This window comes from Schistocerca nitens, chromosome 2, assembly GCF_023898315.1.
Source record: "Schistocerca nitens isolate TAMUIC-IGC-003100 chromosome 2, iqSchNite1.1, whole genome shotgun sequence".
NCBI classification, from domain to species: Eukaryota; Metazoa; Arthropoda; class Insecta; order Orthoptera; family Acrididae; genus Schistocerca; species Schistocerca nitens.
This window is the reverse complement of record NC_064615.1, coordinates 834,262,757-834,287,560: the sequence shown is the minus strand read 5'-3', so window position 1 is coordinate 834,287,560 and position 24,804 is coordinate 834,262,757. Positions and strand designations below refer to the sequence as shown.

The following is a 24,804-nucleotide window of genomic DNA, read 5'->3' as shown; positions in this document are numbered from 1 at the left end:
TTCGACAGCTGCCACCCATTCCATACCAAGAAGTCCCTTCCGTACAGCCTAGCCACCCGTGGTCGTCACATCTGCAGTGATGAGCAGTCCCCCTCAAAATTTACTGAGCATCTCACTGAAGCCTTCACTGACCGTAATTATCCTCCCACCCTTGTACAAAAACATCTCCCGTGCCTTATCTTTCCAGTCTCCCACCACCTCCCAAAGTCCCACAGTCCGGCCACAGAGGAGCATTCCCCACGTAACTCGGTACCATCCGGGACTGGAGCAACTGAATTACATTCTCCGCCAGGGTTTCGATTACCTCTCGTTGTGCCCTGAAATGAGAAATATCCTGCCCACTATCCTTCTCACCCCTCCTACAGTGGTATTCCGCCGTCCACCGAACTTTCACAATATACTCGTCCATTCTTACACAACCCCTGCTCCCAATTCCTTACCTCATGGCTCACACCCCTATAATAGACCTAGATGCAAGACCTGTCCCATACATCCTCCTACCACCACCTTCTCCAGTCCGGTCACTAACATCACGTATCCCATCAAAGGCAGGACTACTTGCGAAACCAGTCATACGATTTACAAGCTAAGCTGCAACGACTGTGCTGCATTCTATGTAGGCATGACAACCAACAAGCTGGCTGTCCGCATGAATGGCCACCAACAAACTGTGGCCCAAAAACAAGTGAACCACCCTGTTGCTGAACACACTGCCAAACATGATATCCCTCATCTCAATGACTGCTTCACAGCCAGTGCCATATGGATCCTTCCCACCAACAGCAGCTTTTCTGAATTGCGCAAATGGGAACTTTCCCTGCGATACATCCTTCGTTCCCGTAACCCTCCTGGTCTCAACCTTTGTTAGTCACTGTCCTCACCCATCCAGCCCCCTCCCTGTTCCCACTCCAGCACTACACAGCCATCATTTCACCACCACACCCAATCTTTTAATTTCTTTTTATTTCTCTCCTTTCTGCTACTCCCCCCCCCCTCCCTTCTATCTAAACTGCAGCACTTCAATGTCCACCACCCTCACCATACTATCCCTCCCCCTCCTCGCCCCAGCCTCCTCGTTACCCCCCACCTAGTCGCCACTCCCATCATGCACTGGTGCTGCTGCTCAGTGTGGTTTCAGGTATCCGAGACTGTAGATGTGTGTGCAAGTTGTGTGTGTGTGTGTGTGTGTGTGTGTGTGTGTGTGTGTGTGTGTGCTGCTTACAAACGGCCTTAATGGCCAAAAGCTATAACTGTGTGAATCTTTTTGTTGTGCCTATCCTGACTCAGCATCTACGCTATATGGTGAGTAACAACTTTTCTTCTCTAATATTGCTACATTCCATCCTGGATTTTCCATGTTTAATTTCGTACATAGATCATCTTTCCATCTTCAGTTGGATGCCAGTATGGTTACTGAGTGACACAACAGATGATTTAAATTCACTCACCAAGATCAAAACTTCATTTAATTATAGAATTTTTTGCTCAAGTCTCTTTTTTTTTAAATCTTTGTATTCATCAACAAAGATCACGTAACAACTTCAGTTCCTCTTCTTTCCAGAAACACAGGGATAATTGTATCGTTACCCTGTTCTCTTCTATCGGCACAGGTGTCCAAAGTCTTCACTCTGACCTTGCTTCTGATATTTTCTCCTTATTTTTCTAGGTCTTCTCATTACTTTTCATTTTTCAACAATCTGTGGTTTGTATTGCACCTATTATTTTTCTAAGAATCTCTATTGCAAGTATCTCTATTCTGTTGAACTTACAGTTCATCAATAAACTTTCACATGCTTATAAACATTCAAGTCTCACAATCATGGTTAGTTTATTTTTTTCCTTTATATGCATTTCTTGTTGTAGATATTGTCAAATGATGCGCTCTTTCCATTTTATTAACTCAGAAGATTTATTTGCATAACTGCTTTGGTCAATTCTCTGAAAGTATTGCAAAACTATCTACAAGAGCCGCACAATTTACTTTAATTACATTTATTTTCCTTCAAATTATTGATTCACTTTCGCGATATTTTAGTTCCAAATTCCAGATAGACTTTTTTTCCTAAAACAGTGTAAACAGTAAAGGTGATAAGCCATCCCCTTAACTCACAATAGTTTTTATTTCAAATGGCTCCCATACTTCGCCCCTAAATTCAAGTTCGTATATTGCATTTTTTAGTTTTTCATGAATTATGTTTGCTAATTTTGCTTTGACACTTAAATTATCAAATGACTTTATCTACTGTGTGTCTACCAAACTAAATATTTTCTATAAATCAATGGTACTACTATAGGTTTGCTTGTTACATTTTGTGGGGAATTATGCAGGTTAAGTAAAAATCTGTTCTGTGTAGGATCTTCCCTTTCAAAACCTCCAAGATATTCTCAGTTGTTTTCTTAAGATTCTTCAAGCCTGTTCGAAAGAATTTTGATAATATTTGTATGTCACTGGCAAAGGTGACACACTGCTGTAAATGCTGACATTTTACTACTTTCTCTTTCAGTGTAGTGGGTAGATTAATGCAGTTTGTCACTCTTCTGGAATCTCTCTCTGTTTCCCAAACAGTAGGTTACTTGCAATCTTTGCTTCTGACTCTTTCAATAGTTCTGCTGTCTTCACTAACTGCTTTGTCATTTTTGTTGATGGCTTCATGAATTCCTGGCTTTATTGGTGAGAAATGATAATTACTTTCTGGTGTTTGCAAAAATTCTAATTTAACTCTTGGAAACGGACAATTTAAGTGTGTGTCAAAAAATTTTCCTTTCTATTTAATCCTATTTTGCCATTTTCATCTTTGAAACAAATGCTTGGAGCTTCATATCCTTTAAGCACATGTTTAAAGTTTTGGAAAAAAAATTTCTGACGTTAAAATCTTCTGGGTTATTAGACCGCGTCATGTTTCTTCTAAAATTTTCGACGTTTCAACCCCTCTGCTGGGATCCTGAGGAAGATCCCAGCACAGGGGTTGAAACGTCGAAAATTTTAGAAGAAACATGACGCGGTCTAATAACCCAGAAGATTTTAACGTCAGTGACAACGGCCACGAAAGCCTGCAGACTTACATAAAAAAAATTTGTTTTCTTTCGTGAAATTTTCTTTTATTTCTAAAAGATGAGAATTTCCAAAAGTTCTTTTCATTTTCCAGATTATTTTTTATGGTACTTTTCTTTTCTGCTGGAACTGTTCCACACTGGAACTTCAAGTAGAAATTGATGGGTCATTATGACAAGCTACGTAACTTATTAAATGCAGTAGTACACTCCAAACTGGCACACATAATGACACTACTTTTCAATGTAGTCACTAAGTTCTGTTGGTTATGGTCACAATGTTCTACAAAACAATTACTCGATGATAGAAATCTGTTGTTCATGGTCACAGCCATTTCAGAAAGCAATATGAGAACTGCTGTCCGAACATCATCATCATTGGAAATCTCCCTCCAGATGTTCTTTCAGCTTGCCAAAAGATTCAGTATTGAATTTGGTCCATACATTGGCCAAATTTCGCTGTGAATGAGTGCAATTTAGACATTTTGCCTGCAAGAATCATGCTGTACTGTGTACTTCAACTCAGTAAGTTTCCAGTTACTGCACCTCTTAATCACACACTGTGTTATCCACTTCGCAGCAGAACTGTAGCTGCTGAAGCCTGTGACAACACGTTTCATTTACTTTCTGCACTCCTTTTGTAGGTATGGTTCTTTTTTTATCTCAATTTTTGAGTTCTTTGTTCTAGTACTTCTTCACATTCCTCAGTCTGACGTACCTTCTTTTTATGCCTGGACAGCCCTAATGTTTTCTCTGCCACTACTTTGCTAATTTGTATCTGGCATTCACATCAAGCATCATTTTATTTGTCTCAGTTTCTTCTCTATTTTCCTCTATTTTCTATCGTAAAAATAGCTAAACTTTAATTGTTTCCAATTAACTTCTGTTTTTTTCTTTTTGTTTTAAATGGGAGAAATCATATTTTAACCTTAGCAAGACAATGATCTGAATCTAATTCCTTGCTTCTGATCTCCGACATTCATAATTTTCTCAATATCCCTTTTGGGTACAGCTGTGTGATCCAGTTGCTATTCTCTTCTATTTGGATTTGGATATATAGAAGTTTTAGCTTTTCTTTGTAGTTTGCAAAAATATTTGGTCTTCAGTTTCAACAGGAACATTTTACACTTACTGATCGGTATTTCACCGTTTCTGTTTGTTCTTAAGTATGCTGGATATTTACCTACAAAACTCTTAAATTACTTTCTCTTTCAAACTTGCACTTTGAAGTTGCCGAGAAGTATTTTCAGGTACGTTCGAGATTTCAAATTCTAAAAGATCCCAAAACTGATTTACTTTAAGCAGGTTTCTTTTGTTGTTTTCATTTAGAGGTGCTTGGCAGCTCGTATGGGTGTGGCTTATTTTTGCACTTTATTGTTAGCATGGAAATTCTTTATGATTTGAATTACAATGTGTTATACTGTCTAAAATATTTTTGGTTTACATAAAATACTTTCCAAACATAAGCAAGTTTTCCATTATTCTTATAGCTGGTTTTCCTTTGCAAATTCTATAATGTTGAGTGTCAACTATATCCTAACCTAAGAATCTCAATTCCTGCACTGACAAAATTTGTATTTTGTTGACAAAGTTTGTATATCTTTACATTTAATGCTCCAAAGTAGTAGTACTTTCTGAAAATTACCAAACATTTCATTATATTCTGTGTTTTCTTCGCTGACAGGGTTGAGAATCCCTAGACCCAGGTCCCAATGCATTACAAGATTTAATGGTGGATTCTTCCTCAGTGTTACTACTCATGGTAGTGCATCCACCATCATGCAAACTTCCAACTTAACGATTTGAAGTTGCAAATTGTAAAGAGCAAGAAATCCAGGGTCACCTCTGAATTTCCAAAATAAGATCAGGTTGCTAGCCTGGAATTTTACTGATCCAGTTACCACTAACAATTGAGAACCGATGCTTCCAAGGCATCATCACTAACATGTGGAACTGTTGTGTCATCTTTCCACTTTAGCTTTGGACAACATGCAGCCTCTCTTGCCAACTCCACCATGCTGAAGTCCACCTCCTCTGCTTTCATTGCAGCTGAGGTATTCACCATAATCCTGAAAAGGGCCTTTACATGGTGCTATCAGGAAGTTTTCCTCCTCCATCCTAGACGTTACATAGACATAAAAAGGTAGCTTCTGTAGCTCAAAATAATGGGTCAGAAATTTCTGATTATCACCATTAATAAAATCCAGTGTATGGTAGTGGCTCACAAGGGAACATTCCTATGTGTCAAAACACAATTTTAATGAAACCTGGCAGGTGTATAGAGAGGCAAAATAATGCAATACGAATTTTTTTTTCCTTTCTTTTTGTGCCCAATTTCACTCAAATTGGAAACTCGCCCCTAATGGTAATTTGGCATATTGTGTTTGGTGGGAATATCTTCAAAACGATAATATATAAAAATGTTTCTCATATAAAAGTTGATATGTAATTCACATTCTTTAAAACTGTATAATCTAATTTTGCAACAATTCAAAATGTGAAATACCCTGCCACCATGGATTAATTCTGAAAAATAAAAACTTTTGTTAAAACATATATTAAAGAAGCTTTCAAGTAACATACTCCATGTGCACTGAAGCTTTTTTCTGAAATACTATTTTTGGAAAATAGGCTTACACAATGTGCTGTCAGGAGTATTTTGAACATACTTAATTAAAATATCTAAACATTCTTTATTAGTCTATTTACATGTTTTACTTACATTTGTTTCATATTTTAAATTATTGTTTTACTTACTTTTAGTTTTCCATTTCTATGTGCGCATTTTGTTAATTGATAAGCAACTCCTTGTTACAACACAAAATCATTACAGTAATGATAATCTATAAATAAATGCTTAAAACATAATCTTTTTTTACACCATAACATAAAATGAACAATTCCTTCACATAATACTCACAACGGAGAACACAAGATAAAACAAACTTCAGCACGATTTCGAAATGTTGCAGGTGACCCTCTAAATATCCTGATTTGTATCAGGCACATTTCATAATATTGGTAAGCCTTGGCAAAATGAACTGATTGTGTACTGGTGACTGAAGCTTAATTATGTCATTTCTCAAGTGTAAATGGACATCAAAATCATTCAACATATCTATACATTAAAATCTTCTCACCAGGTTCTTCAAACATTGAAAGCCATAAACATCTCACAACTACACCTATGCCGTCGAGTCCTTTGGGATCACCAAATGAACAAGTTCCTTGTCATCAGGTATGATGCTCTATATGGTTCTTTCACATTGGCAACCCTAAGAAACTAACAATAATACAAATTTTTCTCCCTCACTGGGAAAGAAAACATGTTTCATATATCTTTCGACCCGGTCAGATGTTTGTTTGCTAGATTTCAGTGCAGTCACAAGGACATTTGGGGCTTCAAAAAGAGATTCTCGAGTTCTAAATCCAAACTCGCCATCAGTTTCTTTTAAAACTGTGAAAAGGCAAGTGATCAGTGTGAAAAAACCATTTTTACCGTCAAACCCGAGGACAAGAAACTAGTTCACCTGATGATTCGAAAGGACTCGACAACACAGGTACAGACATGGTATGTACATAGCTTTTGATGTTGGAATAACCTTGTGAGATTTTTAGATCTAGTTCCTTTGAACGATTTTGATGTCAATCTCTACTTGAGGAACAATATAAAAGCTGCTGTCAGTAGAACATAATCAATTCTCTTTGCCAAAACTTACTGATGTACTGCAATATGCCCAATACAAATCAGGGCATTTAGATGATCACCCACGACAATATCAAATCCTGCTGAATTTTGCTTCACTTTGTATTCTCTGTTGTGTATATTATGTGCAGAAAATTTGTTAATTTTATGTGCAGGGTGTAAGAAAACGTTATGTCTAAACATTTATTTGCAGATCATCATTATTTCAAACAAAATACACGTAAGCAGGAAAAATTGTAAAACTTCAAAAAGCGATTTAAAACATAAAACACATAAGTAAAATAAATAACATAGACTAATAATGAATGTTTAGATACTTTAATTAGATATGTTCAAAATACCCTGACAGCACAATGTGTACAGCTTACTTTTCGGAAACGGTATTTCGGAAACTATCTTTATTACACACGGATGTACACAGCTTGAAAGCTTCTTTAATTTGTGTTGTAACAAAAGTTTTCATTTTCAAAATTATTTAATGGTGATGGTGTATATTACAAAATTTGAAATTATAACAAAATTCGATTAGGCCTATAGAGTTTTCAAGGATGCTGATTACATATGAATTTTTACATGAGAAACATTTTTACGTATCATCGTTTCAAAGATATTCCCTCCAAACCTAACATGCCCAATTATCTTTTGGGGTGTTTTACCCCTCAAAAGTGAAATTGGGCACAAACAAAAAAAAATAAATAAATAAATAAATAAATAAAAAAATAAGTACTGCATTATTTTGGCCTCCTTCACGATTATTGACACTTGGGAATGTTCCCTTGTCAGTGATAAAGTGCCAACTACAACTTCAAAGACCTTGGGTTCATCCCCCGGTCAAGCAAAGGATTTTTGTCTGTCACTTGTGACTTCTTTCACCTCTAGTAATATTCACTGACGTGAAGAATGCTGTGTTATGTCATGGTTCAGAATCCATGTTAAACTGTATGTACCCCTATAACTGGCTGGACAAGTCAGTTTAAAGGATAGAGGAAGATAGTGGCATACCACCTCCAACGTAACCAAGCATAGCAAAGTTTGTGGTGTCCAAAACAATCTTCTGATTCATTGCTGCTTTACTTATACTCATGCACTAGGCTTTGACTAAAGTATTCTGAAACTTTGTTATTATTCACTTCCTATGTAGGTATGAAGTCCAGCCATGTATTTCACTATGGTTTCCTGTAAATAAAAAACTTTTAGGAGGTGGCTGGAGCACAGTACACATTTATAATGTACTATATGTAAGCATTTATTTGTCATTTGATGAATGCCATCAACTTTCTGTCTACAACTAAGTAACATCAGATTATTCTTCACTTTCTGAGCCACTAAATTCAAGGTCAAATTCAAGATCACTACAGCCATTTTTATTCAGAACCATCGCCTAAAAAATGTACAGAACAGAGGCTGAAAGCATGCATTTTGTCGACAGCCAGATTACAAATGGAGGACTGGATGATCTCTAGTGGCTGAAAACTTGACTACCAGCACTGAAACAGATATAAGCAAAATTTCATTTTTTTAAAGGTCCACTCTGCCCAAGTATACTTGGTATTTGCAGTTTCTATCGAATTAATACTAAGTAGATAACTCAAGACTATGTTCACGGGTTTAACAACTTCAGCAGGTGCAGGCAACAGCACCATCCATTTTGTAGCTGAAATGTGCATTGGGTTTTTCAACAAAAATGTGATGTTTACAGATGTGGCCTATTTTACACTCACTGGTCATTTTAAGAATTGGTACAGTCATATCTGGAATTATGTGAAATCACTCGCACTTAGTGTTACAACTAACTAAGGTTATTTAGTTAGCATTTGGGATGTAATACTATGATAATCAGCTTCCAGGAATTTAACTTACTCTGGTTCCAGCATAATGAAACAGTTTATATGCGAGCACAGCTGTCAACTTTTGAGACTACTTAATACGTCAAGCAGGATCTGTTGTACAGTTAGTGTATTTGTCCAATCTAAGGCCCTTCGAGCTGAGATGATTAGCTGATACAGGTGTGTTTCACAGCATGAGTCAGAGTATAATGCCTTGCTTGTGTTTGGCAAATCTGTATGGTCCAATGCAGCAAAATTCACACACACACACACACACACACACACACACACACACACACACACACACACAATGATGACAAGCAAATGGTGTTAAGTTATTGATACACACTGAACATGAATCTTACTAGCTATTTGCTTCTATACTCCTAAACCCAAATGCAAACTGTAGGTCAAAGAATGAATCAGCACTACTGCCGCTATAGGTTTTAATAACCAGTGTACATAAGTATAGAAGACTACAGATGCTATACATACCTGTATAAGCAAGCTTGCAATATGCAGCTGACCATAGAAGATACTTCGATGAAGGGGAGTATAGCCAGACTCCAGATCACGAACATTCACATTTGCACTGGCATGTTGCAATAGCCATCTTGCTAGATTATATCGGCCACAGGATGCTGCCATATGTAGAGCAGTGCGACCCAAGTAGTCGCTGACTTGACCACAACTGCAGCATAGCCACTGAAGATATCCCGCCAATAATTCATCTCCCAATTGACGACGGGTAACAACACTGCAGATCTCCATTCCATGTTGTTGTGAACGACAATGTTCATGACACTCACGTTCTGAAGCACATCTATTCATTGTGACAGAGGCAATTGTGGAACTGCTGCTATCTTTTAAAGAAACCTCCAACAGACCCTGCTTCCTCTTTTACGTTTTCAAGACAACACGTAGCTTACGTATATCCACACATTTATTGCAAACAAATATAATGATATTTTTACTTACGAGAGTAACACTGCCACAAAAAAAAAAAGAAATGTTAATGACAGGAAGCTTATTTTTCAAGAATAAATAAAATGTTGTATTACTTGCTCATTCAAACAAACATCTGTCTCTTCTGTTTACAAAAATATAATCATTTGCTGTACAACTTTATTGCACATTCACACACTAACAAAACCTCAACTATATACATTTGTATTCAGCACCATATGGCTTTGAAACAGCCTTTCACATTGCACTTTTAATGGGAAGCTCTTGACTAGATTGGCCATGCACGGAGTATAGTAATTGGCAGCAGCACAATTAATACTCCGATACAAATCACAGTGATTAATCTTCAGTCTTTTTATTAAGTTGTGTTTTTCACTTTGCACTTCTTGGTGTTTAGGCACTCGTGCCCCCTGGTGCAGGGGGCAAAATACACCACTTTTATTTAGGCAGCCATAATAGGAAAGAGATTTTCCTGAAACAGAAGAAAACACTGCTCTGCAATTCATACTTACAATACACACTCCTAACACATTTAAACTATATTTTTTACTAATTTAAGTTATCCATTTCATGTTTACAGCACTGCAACAGTAATATAAAAGGGAAATTAGCCACATTCATTCTACATCAAGTATGTTTGTGATATAGCCGATGTTATGGATTCAAATGATCTACTGTTATGCTCAGGTTTGGATGTGGAAGCACAGGGAAAGCCAATATCTGCAAATTATACAGCGACACCAGAAATTGTGTGTTCTAACTTTTCCACACTTTGCTTCATTACTAAGTTTCCTTCTCTAAGTTCTCTGAATTTTACTGGGAAGCTACAAACTGAATGTTATAACTTTTCTGAAAATTAGGTTTTATTATTATTTTCAATGTAATTATCTTCGAAGTTATTAATAATTTCCATGTATATATACAGTGAGATGTTACATGTATGAGGTTCATTCAAATGAAACCTGGTCAGTGCATCTAATTTTGCCTTACAAGGTGGCACAACGTAACTGCGCGTATGATGGCACCATCTATTGGTAAAGAGACGGATACGTGCACACCGTTTGATGTTGCACAGCGTCAGTGTGGTTTCACGCCGAAGAGAAGGTGACCACACAAGTTATCATCCACTACCGAACATGCAGGCGAGTAAGCAGCAACAACGAGGGGTGATCAATTTTTGGCGGTGGAGGGAGTTGGAGGCTGTTAAATGTATCAACAGAACGGGGCCGTGTACGGTGAGTACAGTCTGAGTCGTTCAAGTGTTGTGGAATGGCACAAATGATTCGCTGACGGGCGTGAGTCATTGGATGATGATGGTCGTCCTGGACAGGCTCATCGTGTCATCACACTGGAAATGGTTGCGGAAGTGAATGCTTTAGTCTTGGACAGCTGCAGAATAGCCATTGAAGAGATCCATTTGTCATTGCGTATTAACGAGGGCACTGCCCATACCATAATGTATCAACTATCGAAAAATTTGTGTGCAGTGGGTTCCCCACCAACTGATCGCCAAACAGTGCAATACTCTAACGGTGCTGTCTTTGAGTCATCTGCAAAGTTATCATGAGGAGGAATATGGCTTTCTGTCGCATATTGTCAAAGCTGACGAAACATGGTGTCATCATTTTAAACTGGAAAGCAAGAGTCAGAGCAAGCAGTGGAAACTGCTGGAACGTCCACCATACAATCCAGACCTTTCACTGTGTGACTCTTGGGTTTGGACCTATGAAACAAGTTATTCGCAGACATTGATTTGAAACGGACAACGAAGTGTGTGACAGGGTCCAGGCCTGGAGCCAACAGCAGCCTACTAGCTTCTTTAAGGATAAAATAGAGCGGCTAGTGTCACAATGGGATAAATGTGCCAACAGTTTTGTCAGCTATTTGTGAGTATGTGTACTGTGTATAACTACATTTTTGGGTTAGTAAAATTGTTAAAATTACTTTACACTAGTGACCGGGTTTCATTTCAAAGCACCTTATATTATGGATTAGTTTCCAATAAAGGTGTATATAACAACAGCAGCAGCAGCAGTGGCGGCGAGCAAAGGCTGTTCCTAAATATGGTGTACTTCATATTTAAGTCCACTTCCCTTCCCCAGCACTTTACAGGTGAGGCCCAAGAGTTCACACTGGTATCATTATCAGCCAGTATGGTGGGCAGATCTCCAGCCAAACTGTGGGCTGCCCTGCTGTCAGTATACAAGATGCACATAGCCAAAACATGCGGAACCGAAAGTGGCACACCACAATGGATCGCCCCACCAGAGGAGAAAACCATGTGCTAAAGGGCTATACCCTACACGTAGTCTGGTGAGTAAAACTTCCTTCCATCAGTACAGTTGGCATGAATTTCACCATGCCAGTACGGTCGATCTGAGAGGCCCCAGTTTGTTTTCTGCCACCTCCAACCATTCAATTTCCCACTGACACGATTTGTCTGTCAGATATAATGAAATGATAGTGTGCAAAGGGACAGCACATCGACATACAACACTGCCCCGATATGTTCTATAGCTGCTTTATCGGCAATGTTGTTTCTCTGTATCCTGATATGGCCAGTACCCAGCAAAGGATTGCCACCTCGTCACGGTGATGGAGCCACTTACGGAGTCATAGACGAGCTGGATCAGATTGTTTATGGAATATATTTGGTGGACTGCTTGTAGTTCAATGAGCGAGTCAGAACTGATGAGACACCTTACACTGTGATGCCCGTGAATCCACTCCAGTGTGTCATAATGCCATATAACCTGGCATCACAATTTGTAAATTGTTCTGGGAGGTGCACCTTGAAAACCCTGTCAGGGAAAACAGCTGAACAACCGAGGGCATTCACTTGCCAGGATCCATCTGTATAAACTTAAAATTTAAGGATAAAAGAGTTAGAAAGTACATTTTGTAACTCTCGAGTACAAGTTTTCTTGTACTGCGTAAAGCTTAAAACCAATTTGAGCTTCTGAAGACGCCATGGCAACAGTTTGTTCCATCCACAGTTGTGTATTTGCAAGCACGATATATCCAGATCCCTGGGAAAGTCAGTAGCAAGTATCCCAAATGGCTTGGTCACATGGGGTCGATTCCTGGACAACCACTCACTGTTGGGGTGGACCTCTACAATAAATGCCTTTGACCAAGGTAATACTTTGATTTTCAGGGCCTCCCCACCAAATCTAGCATGGCGGTTCACCAGTCTCTGCACACAGACACTTAACTGGGATGGTTCAAAATGCTCCAGTCAATATCCGAATACCTTCATGGTGGACACTGTAACATCTTTAAGTATGAAATACAGACTGATTTATAAACAACCCTCCCATAATCTAACTGCGATTCGACGAATTCCTTGTAAAACTGCAGGAGGTGGGACCTGTCAGCTCCTCACATCTTTCCACTGAGACATTTTAAAATATTCAATGATTTGAAGCCATCTGTCCACAGGTCTTTCAGATCACACACACACACACACACACACACACACACACACACCATAAACCACAACCAAATAAAATTTCCACCCCCTCCACCTACACCCCCCCCTCCAAAAATCGAAGACCTTAAAACAAATAATAACCAAAAACTAAAAAAAAACTACAACAAAACAAATCCTCCACAACGAAATCAAAAAACCACGACCACCTCCCACCAACCTACCTCTGCAAACCTAACCAACCCCCCCCCCAAACCTAACTAATCTACAACCTTCGGCCTACACATCTTACTGACAGCCCTTAAAAAAACTCTAAAAATACAATAGCCCTCAGGGACATTCTTCATCTAAATGAGCCTGAAGGTTAAAAGAGCACCCCTTCCCCCTCCCAGTAACAGATTTACCAGCCCCCCAAAATCCCTCTATAGTATTAGTATAGGCCCCACTCTCATAATTCTTAAACTCGACACTGGTTAACTACTAAATGCTGGTACCCCTACAGACCCAACCCACTATAAAAAGAAAACCCATCTGAAATTACAGTACTGCCCTCTTCTACATAGTCCTGAATCAAACCCACTAACTCCCTTTTTGTACGATGCTCAACAACCCTAAAAACACATTCTGAAGACCCAGCCCCCCACACCCATATACCAACCACAGGCTACCCCTCCCATACTTTCTCCTCCCAAACTGTGACTCTTCAATTTCCACAACTACCCCAGGCCCACTCAACTTACCCCTGTATTTAATATATTCAAGAACAAACGTCACGACAAAAAGAATACCAGTCAAGCACTGTTCGCTCACTAACGACCACCTCATGCGCACAGAAACTGTGAGAGGATTGCTAATAAAAATGATAACTCATCAACACAATCTCACGCCTGCCCAACCTAGATTTCTCGAACCAGGAAACTATGTATGGAGCACCATTCGTTATTCCGAACTTTGGTAAGCCTCATAGGTTCTCCACACAATAAACACCGCACGAATTCAGCCAAAAGATTGAAAAGTTGCAGGAACTTTATAAGCGAAAACGGAGTCTCGCCCATAAGCCCCCATAACTGAAAACTATTAGTCTTCCAGGTCATATCCAGACCAAACAAAGACATAACAATAGTGATATACAAAATTCACACACAGCGAACCAAAAAAAACACTACAGTAACTTAGGCATAAAAAAAAAAAAAAAACTACACCTTCAACTCACGGCAAAATATTTCACTAGACACACAGTCAGCACCACGACAAAACCAGTCAACATCTACCACTCAAATGAACCCAATACTACACACAACTCGTAACCCATGAACACCACCAGAGAGCACCACAGCAAAATGACACCTACAAACACACCACAAGCTCAAACTAAACCCACACCACCATGTAACATGAAACCCCCCAAACACACCACCAGAGAGGACCACCGACCACATCAACATGACACCTACAAACACACGACACTCACAGACTAAACTTCGCCCATCGTGACGTCACACACCACAACAGTCTTAAGTCACGGGTCAAAACAACAAGTGGAATCTGACAGTTCCGTCGACCCCTTAACACAGCAATCAGACAAGGCATCTCCAACACGATACTGAAAGGGCAATTCCTTGCGAAATGACTGGATAAGAAGTGACAGCCATCAACATAGTCCCCATTCATGAAGTTAGCAATGAATGTTGTACCTTCAAGTGGTATCATACTTTTTTGAGGTCAAAAAACACACCAACTATGTAAGGATGAATCCTATATCACTGTCTCCACTAGGTTAAGTTGTCATGAGTGAAACGGCACTGCCTGAAACTGCAGTGGGAACTGCATACATGATCTCTGGACCTTAGGAGCCAAACGAGGCAGCAGTTGACCATGAGTTTGAAAGTTCTGCACATAGAACTGGTAAGTGCTACAGTCCAATAACTGTTAGGGTCAGTATGATCCTTGCCTCATTTCCATATGGAATTAACATTCCCATCTTCCAAGTCATGAGGTACTGTCCGTCAAAACAGATCTGACAGGAACAGATAAGGGCTTGTCTTTGGCTTCATGGCACAGATGACAGAATGACACAATGAATCTGATAAGGTCCTGGAGAAGTGCCTAGCAGTGGGCACAGCTGTTTCTAATACCCACATGGAGAATATAAAATTGTAGATTATCTCATTACGTGAGAATAAGAGCAGCTTCCTTATCTCCACCATTCTATGAAACACCTGAATACAGGAGTTTGCCTCAATGATGCTGTGACGGTAAGAAACTGATCAGTGCAGTAGCAAATCAAATGAAAGTTTGTCAGTTTTTCCATCATCAAGTGCAACATCAGAACTGCCTCTCTGGTGCATTTACCTTCCTAAAGTAAAACCACTAGTCATCTAACAAATCACCAATTTGCTTTTCCATTCTCCTATGTATTATTCTTGACAGCAACTTGAGGTATAAGGTGTTAAGCTGATTTTGCAATAATTCTTTCATTTATCTACTGTTGATATCCTTGGACTTGTGTGAATGAAATTATTCTTAACTTCTAATAGTTTATCTCCAGTTTCATAGATTCTACACACTAATATGAATAATCATTTGATCGGCACATCCCACAGCATACTTAAAAATTCAGAAGGAATGTTATCAGTGTCTTCTGCCTTGCTCACTCAAAAGTCTTCCAAAGCTGTATCAAACTGACTTTGGTGGTGGCTAAACTATTTCTTCCCAATCAACATCCATTTCTTCTTCATTAATGTCAGCTGACAGTTCCTACAGACCCTCTTTAGACACTCTTAATACACTACTTTCACATTTTTAAATTTCACCAAAAAGCCAACTACCTGCCTCATTAGAGAGAGAGAAGGGAGGGGGAGGGGGGGAAGAGAGAGAGAGAGAGAGAGAGAGAGAGAGAGAGAGAGAGAGAGAGGATGCCTTAGACACCACCTGTTGACTTTAATCAATGATGTCATCAGAAATTCTGAAACACAAACAGGATTGCAAACTGGCAACCGCGGCATTACACCTGCCTACTGTAAATATAAATAAATATTGAACCTCAAAAAATTTGCACTACCTAAGTAACTGGTATCAAAGATTTCATGTTGTGGAATGTGGCATCATACTTTTGCAGCAGCAACTATTTTTTTCATAATACTGTTACCCATCCTGGATTTGGAATGTAGGGGGTGGTGACAGATTGATCTGAAGTGTACCCAACTTCTAGGTTACATTACAAGGGGGACACACAGTTTGCAAGTTGGCAAAGCAGTACTGATGACTTCAGTTAAGCTGCTGTAATAGACAAACTCTCACTTTACCTCTAAAGAAAGTCCTTTGACATATTGAGGACAACAAATTACTGCACCAATATATATGTATCTGAATAATGACTGGTAGACATTTTATTAGTTAGCCAAATGTTTTTACAACACACACAACATTTGCAGTAATCAACAATCACACTTAACTTCTGAAGAAACCCGACAGAAGACTGCAAATCTTCCATTTCCTGTCACAACATACAGCTAGAGATCTTGACTAAGGTGCCCATTTGAAAAATAAGCAATAAGCACAGACAGGGCAAAACCAACCAGAACACAAATGCCACACAGGTTTCTCACAAGAAAAAATATACACAGCAAAAATGCACGCTGTGGAATTTGGCATGTCTGCACATATTGTGCATAGTACAGGTGCACTATGTATTTCGAGTGAGAAGGTTCCGAGGTGTGTTTCACTCATCATGTAAATGTAAACATTGGCATAAATGTGCACTTTTACTACATATAGTGGATTTTACCAACTGACTATCATCAAAAAGTGCTACATATGTAGACATGCTAAGTTCCACAATATACATTTTAGCTATGTACATTTTTACTTGTGACAAACCTGTTTGTAATTTTATTTTTGACAAACCTGTGTGGACTGTGCAATACACAATATGTGAAAACTGGTTAATAAACTATTTTGAATGTGATCTTGTCTATAAAAAAATTTTTTTAATTATAGACAGGGCACTACTTATTATCAGAAACTTCAACTGAATGCCCGTGTACCTATCAGGTACAGAATTAAATTCTGTCCTACGACAGCAGTAAATGTTATTATACCAGTACATTTAGAATTCTTTCAGTAGAATAAATTTCAGTGGACTATGAAGGCAGCTTATAACAAACTACCAACAACTTCATGTTACAAAATATAAGGGTTGCATTCCTCAGCACTGTATACAGTTGACCGGCAGGATGTGCATGTTTTATTCCTATGGTTAGGCATAACATTGTTCGAGACATGTGTGGTAAAATGGTCAATTGAAACTACACATTCAGCACAGTCTTCGCGTTGTATCTGATGATGGCTGTAACACAAAACCCGTGAGGTACTGTAGTTGAAATTGAATAAGTTATAAGCTGTATGACCTGGACAAAAATCTGAATAAAGAGTACAAGTATGATAAAGGATTGAAGTTCCTTCATTGATTTTGGTAATGCTAAAAGAAATACATAACTGTAAATAATGTACTTTAACTGTATGCCTACAGTACAAAACTACAAAATATTCAATCAAACTTTGAGGACGAAAAGTCCATAACAACAAAATGTTTTAATACAATAAGTACAATAATCAATAAACTGATGTCAAGTTCTGCTTTAGCAAAAACTGTTAGTAAAAAACCTTATTTTGTTGCCAATGAAAGAAGTAATTTATATCAACATGGTGCATGGCACACAAACTTTGACAACATAATGGGAAACTCATTAGTGAACAACTTCGCTATTAAATATTACATCACTGACAGGTACTCAACCCTGGTAAAATTATCATACCAACATGTGCTCGTTCCATTACTGCAGCAAAAAAACCACAGTTCTACACAATCAGTAGTGCATGTTTAAAAAATCAAACCTCAGTGATTAGCAAAGAGCCCTACAGCACTTGTAGTAAGGATATATAGCCTAAATCTGTTTACACTTTTAGTTTACTGTAAGCTTATACTGCATCATTATATATAAAAACAACTCTAGCATAATATAAAGTGTGAATAATAAGGTATTTTTATGGGGGAAGGGGGGTGGGTGGGTAATATTACAGTGGACCTAATGATACAATTAAATTGTTGGGGGAGGTAGGCCTATCATGGGAAGGCTAATGTATAATTGTAAAGCATTGGTCTACGACTGTTGCCCTCCAAGTTCGGCAGTGGAATGATATTTAATGTGCATCAACTAACCAAACACATAGTATCAATAGTATTCCGCTATTAAATAAAAAGCTACTTATTTTACCAATTATTTGCAGACTTTGATTATCAAATATAGCTGAAAGGGAATTATAACGGCTTAAAATAGCCAATGACTAAACAAATATCAATTAATACTGCTGCCTAAAAATATAGGCTTTCATAAGTCTGATTTTATCGTATGCTACCCTTACCTTCATTACATATAAAAATATGTATTCATCATGAAACAAACGAACATTACGTCACTTGTTACAGCAGCCATTATTTCCCAAAAAAGTTTAGCTTTCGAAATGGTCAATGATACAACGCTCCGTTGCATAAACTTCTGGATCGGCTTGTCACTTTCGAAGCCGTGCCTGTGAATGTTGCACCCTTGTTGCGCAATCTACGCTATTAACAGCACCCAGCAACAGAAAACGAACTGTATGATCGAACTAGAAGGGAAAACGTCAATGCCCGCCACGACACACAACACTTTTACGAATACTGGAGTCAATACAAAGTGATAGATGTCGCTTTCTACTCAGCTGATTATACACAACTACCGGCTGGCTCCGAGAAAATGTTTGACGTTGGTAGTTCTACTGCCTGTCTGTCAAGGTCATATTTTCCCCTGCCACGACCAGGTGCACTACAATATCGCAGCTCATTCAGCCTGAATATATGTTCCTGACTTCTGCACTAATTCGGCGTGAAAGCAATCGCAAGTTCTGTAAATGTTGATTTCCTCTGTTAACCATTCCGTTTCTTATTTATTTGTTTTCTGTAATCTATATTCGTTTTATTTAGTAGACAAAATACATCTCAGATTAGTACATCATTCACTTGAGCTTGTGTATTCCCTGCTCCCCTTAGTCTTGGGTAGCGTAACTTGAGGTTGACACTGGTCATGAGTTCGAATCCTACATCAGCATAGGGATGAATTTTTATTTTTATTGGCTGTGAGTAGTAATGTGTAGGTGAGTCACAGTAATAATACGGCAGCGGTTAATCCAATGTGAATTCCTTGGCAATTTGAGCCAAGTACTTATAAAAGAAAACAATTGTTCAGTTTATCCTGCTTCTAAATGAGTTTTGTCGTGTTCACATAAGATCTCTGGTCAGAATGCTACTATTGTTGCAAATATAATTAGAGGATAGTATCTTTTCTGAGCTGTATTGACAATTGCTGTAACCCAGGACACAATATGAAGGTTACAAAAATCTACTATTACAATGGATTAGGTATGTATTGTACATTACAGCGTGCGTGGTATATTTAACTAGCTATCAGCGGCGAGATTTAATCATAACATCAAACGCAGTGACTTGGGGCAGCGGGATGATTAAGTGTATTATTTTGTGCTACAATATATTAGCAACAGTGGGTGGATGTAAGTATGTTTCACTGTTTTAGAGCTCGAGCAGTGTACAACTGTACGTTATAGTCTAGCTGATATTCTCAAAATAAAGAATATGCTTTATAACCAATGTAGTTACTAGTTTAAAACTATAGAAAATTTCCAAAAGAGTAGTAGTGAAGTAGATTTCATTGGAAATACAGAAGCGTCCGATCTTACCCGTCGGCTTTGACCCATGACGTCACAAATACCGCGGAAACGACCATAAACAACAATTCCAATATGGCGGATATAAAAACATCGAATACGTATTGTAAACACTGAAATACACAAGTTTCACAAAAAGCCTAATGACTGTAACGGGACAAGCGTGGGAAATTGGGGGTTTTTGGGTGGGGAGAAACTAAATATGTCGTTATGCGGTGGGGGGAGTCTGCAGTGCCCCCCCATCCCCCCACAGGCTTCATTAGTGTCAAATCAATATTTTCGAATCATAGGCGGCCGCTGCCGCGGCCGCATTCCAAAAAAAAAACTCCCAACCTAACCTCAAGTGGGCTACGCTACAGATCAATATGTTCATCAAATTGCTTCATATTACGTATACATGTTCTTTAAACAAGAGTACATCAAACCATGTATTAGGTTTTCCGCGCCGTAATGACGTCACACACCACAACACGCTTACGTCACGGGTCAAAGCCGACGAGTAAGATCGGACCTTTCTGTTGACCCATTTCATTATGTAAACACGATTAATTTTTAAACCATAACCTCACTTACCCCTTAATTATCACTAAACAAAGAATAACTTTAGACTCATATTTTGGATTGATAATTTTGATTTTCAGATTCGCTATAAACTTGGGGTGGCTTGAGACATGTTGTTTGCACAAAAACATTACATTAGACTAAACTAAGGAGTGCTATTTACATAAAACTGTATTAAAATTAATTAGTTGTATATCATAGTGTTTATAACTTACATTAGAGTCATTATTATTAGGTTTTTCTTTTTATGTTAGTTTAATAAGTTTGGTTATGTCACATTAGGCTCGTATGTGATAGTACTATCTATAATTACTTTTTGATAAAGTTGGTTTAATATGAAATTTTCAAGAAAATACTATTGTAATACCTACAAGAAAATAACTTTTGTTGTTTCAAGAGGCCTGTAGAGTTTATTAAGAGAGTCGATGGTAAATCTTATCTATAATATACAAGGAAGAATCTTGAAAAAGCTGTGGCTCATGTTAAGGCAAACATTTTGTCTGTAGAAAAGCCATTAATAAGTATCCAGAGACTGGTATCAGTATCAGCAGATTTTCTACCCAAGGAAGCTGATAACCAAAATTCTCTTAATTTTAATGAGGAAGATATTATATTGAAAAACTTGGTAACTCCAAGTGAGTCAGGTTTTCCCTTGACTTGACAGATGTTAGAATAATTGCAAAACAATACGGTATCTAGGTAGCAAACAAAGAAGTTGAAAAAAATTAGTAACAATGATCATTCTTTTTTAAAGAAGACATAAGCTAATTTTATGTGTGCTGTGGTGTATGAAAATAAAAATATCACATTCTGCAACCGACCAAGGAATGATGTGTGACTATTTTTCTGAGCTGCAACAAAGTTTAGATGGCCCTCCACCTGAAGCAGTTATCAGTTACAAGAAAATCAGTTATCTGATCTTCCAGGTGTTACAAAGGTCATTGATTGAAGAGGTCCCAAAGTGCAGAGTGAAGTGTGTTCATTTTAAAAAATACATTTTTTTAGTTTTATGTGCGGAAAATATTTAAAATTTACAGCGCTTAATAAATACAATAACAATATTTCTTTTGTTTCTTTTTGAACTTTTCAACATTTATTCATATTTGTATATAGTATACTTTTGATTATCTCACTCTAAAGAGCAGTAAAATTTGTGCCATATACTGAAAATTTAAAAAAAAAAAAAAAAAAAACATTTTCAGTGTTCCAAGTTATCCATTTGATACCGTGAATAAAAATAAAAACCATGTGGTAAAATTTTAAATAATATCAGATACAAGGATGTAATCTACTGACACAGACTATTTGGTACTCTATCACTTTAACAGGCTAATGTACGAAAAACAATTTTATACAACATCGACAGAAACTGTAATAAATCAATAAAATACTGTGAAACTTTTATCAAGCCTAACATGGTCCAGAAAACCCCTTGCTTCCATCAGTAGCTACTCAGAAAGCCACTGGGGGTAATAATCAGAAGCATCAGAAAATGCAGAAGGCAAACAGGAAATAAATAAGAAATATAGAAGCACAAAAAATTACACTCAAAGTAATAAAGTGCATTGCATGGTCACTATTGAAATTACTAAAGTCTACAGTTAGGTTCTTAGATGTTTGTATTTGCTTGCTAGGCCAGGTTATGACATGATATATTCATCATTATACTGATCATGTATAATTCCAACAATAGATTTGGATGCTATGAGAGCTCTTAACTCTGTTCTTTGTTGTTAACTTATATGACCAACTGTCAAAGAAACTTTTTGTTGCTGAATGCATTATAAATTGAGTCATTTAGATATTTGTACAGAAAATCCTTCAAAAACTGCAGATAGTAATTCAATAATAATTTCCCAGTACATAGTAAAATACTAATAACAATATTTATTCATCCTTTGCTAATGTTTAATAATACTGTGGACATGTGACTTTCTAAAGATTTATATAATAGGTCTATGCCACAAATACTGTAGATAACATCACTCGGAAAGAAATTTACGTCTGAATTACCATATGTTTCTTAAATTGTGATTGTCCCATGTCCCAATTTACACACTCAACTTCATTCACTCAGTCAAATTTTTCTTCACCAGGCTCACTGTGATATCTTGTTAGGAATTTGTGTGCACTGAAATTATTTATACAGAAAATCAAAAGGGAAGGAATTCCTTACATGAGATAGTGAAAATAATACACGAACTCTTCAACAAAATTGTGGACTTTTGTAATCACAAATAGCTTACATATCCCTCAACACATAAGATTCTCTTAAATAGATTATTATATTTTGCAATCTGTCTGCTCTTCCTGATTTCTTTTCTTTTCTTTTCTTTTCTTTTTTTTTTCAGGTGATGCACTGAAGATTAATTTCGGTTAAAATTTCGCACTTTTCCTATATAGGATCATGTTATCTACTTCTTGATGGGAAATAGTGCAGTTTGGCTATTTAATGCTGAAAATTCCCTGTACAATTTTTAGGATACAGATACACACAAACACACACACACACACACACACACACACACACACACACATAGATATTAAATTATTTCAAAATTTGAGAGCATTAACCTCTATTTATAAGCTGTTTCATGATCAGTATTGCTCATTTAGTTTGTCTCTAAACTAGCTTCACTGTCTACTTTAATAAAACCTTTTATATCATTTTAAAATATGCTTACACTATACAATCCTTTGTAAAAAAAATGGAAAATAGTTTGTGGAACAAAAAATACAATGGAAATGAAAATTATAAATATGTGCTCTAAATTTCAGGCAAGTTAAATATTGTGTCAGTGGTGGGCCCATTGCTTTCCATTTTTTACATATATGAGTACACCAAAAGGAGCAAATGTCATCATCTATGATGATGATACATTTCTTATACCTACTGGTAGCATTGAGAATGACCTGGAGAAAAGACTGCTCCTGAATATAGAAAATGGAACCTAGTACTGAAATGACACAGGATTTGGAGTGGACACCACTAAAAGAAAAGCGTTTTTCGTTGCTGTGGAATCTTCTCACAAAATTTCAATCACCAGCTTTCTCCTCCAGATGCGAAAATGTTTTGTTGACATCGACCTACATAGGGAGAAACGATCACCATGGTAAAACAAGTGAAATCAGAGCTTGTATGGAAAGATATAGGTGTTCATTCTTTCTGCACGCTATGCGAGATTTGAACAATAGAGAATTGTGAATGTGGTTCGATGATGCCCCTACCTGGCGCTTTAATGTGATTTGCTGGGTATGCATGTAGATGTATTGACATTGGGTATTTTGACATTGGCCTCTCAATATATATATATATATATATATATATATATATATATATATATATATATATATATATATATATATATATATATATATATTCTTTACTGTCATTTCTTATATACAATAACAGCTTATTCCCAAGAATAAGCAGCTTTCACTCGGTTAATATTCAGCAGAAATGAAAGCTGCATTTGGATCGGACTTGCTTAACTCTTGCCCAAAAAGGTGTGCAGTATACTAGTGCATCTATTTTCAATAAGCTACCACCCGAATTTAAAAATCTTAGCAGTAAACCTCGTGCTTTCAAATCGAAACTGAAGAGTTTCCTCATGGGTCAGTCCTTCTATTCTGTCGAGGAGTTCCTTGAAAAATTAAGCTGATTCTTATTGTATTATTGATTGCATTTACTTAAACTTATGGACTGACTTTTTTCAGGTTCATAAACATTTATTTTTATCTGTTATTACTTTTATGTTGTAATATCATGTACTGACATGTTCCATGATCTTGGAGATTTGCCCCTCAATTTGACCCTATGGAACTTAAAAAAAAGTAGTAGTTAAGTAGCAAAAATATGTTCATAAATGGAATGAAAACAATGTTCATGTAGGTCCATGCCAACATAAACATTCTCACTGAAATCACCAGCCTTAAAGTTGGGAACACAGACTACATAGGACAAACAGTTATATGTTTTTAGGTGTAGTATTAAGTAAGTGCTTGTCTTGGAAAATTCACATACACTTAAGAGCCAAAGAAATTGGTACACTTGCCTAATATTGTGTAGAGCGCACACGAGCACCCAGAAGTGCCGCAGCACAACATGGCATGGTTTGAATGATGTCTGAAGTAATGCTGGAGGGAACTGACGCCCTAAATCCTACAGGGCTGTCCATAAACATGTAATAGTATGTTTGGGGTGGAGAGTGTCGAATTGTCCTGCTGGAACTGCTCAAATCCATCAGAATGCATAATGAACATGAATGGATGCAGGTGATCAGATAGGATGCTTACGTACGTGACACCTGTCAGAGTCGTGTCTAGGCATATCAGGGGTTTCATATCACTCCAACTGCACACACCACACACCATTGTAGAGCCTCCACCAGCTTCACAGTCTCCTGCTGACATACAGGGTCCATGGATTCAAGAGGTTGTCTCCATACCTGTACACATCGATCTGCTCGATAAAATTTTAAATG

The 24,804-nt window shown here is 37.5% G+C and overlaps 1 protein-coding gene across 1 annotated transcript in view; it reads right to left on the bottom strand.

Annotated features, from left to right (window-relative positions):
• LOC126237103 (inhibitor of Bruton tyrosine kinase) overlaps window positions 1-18,825 on the bottom strand; it is a 125,950-nt gene extending 107,125 nt beyond the window's left edge. Inside the window, exons 1-2 of the mRNA XM_049946915.1 lie at window positions 18,404-18,825; window positions 9,079-10,021 (exon numbers count right to left, since the gene is read on the bottom strand). Coding sequence (XP_049802872.1) covers window positions 9,079-9,414 — 336 coding nt within the window. The 5' untranslated portion in view covers window positions 9,415-10,021; window positions 18,404-18,825. The remainder of the gene's footprint in view (window positions 1-9,078; window positions 10,022-18,403) is intronic.
• Window positions 18,826-24,804: the final 5,979 nt, after the last annotated feature.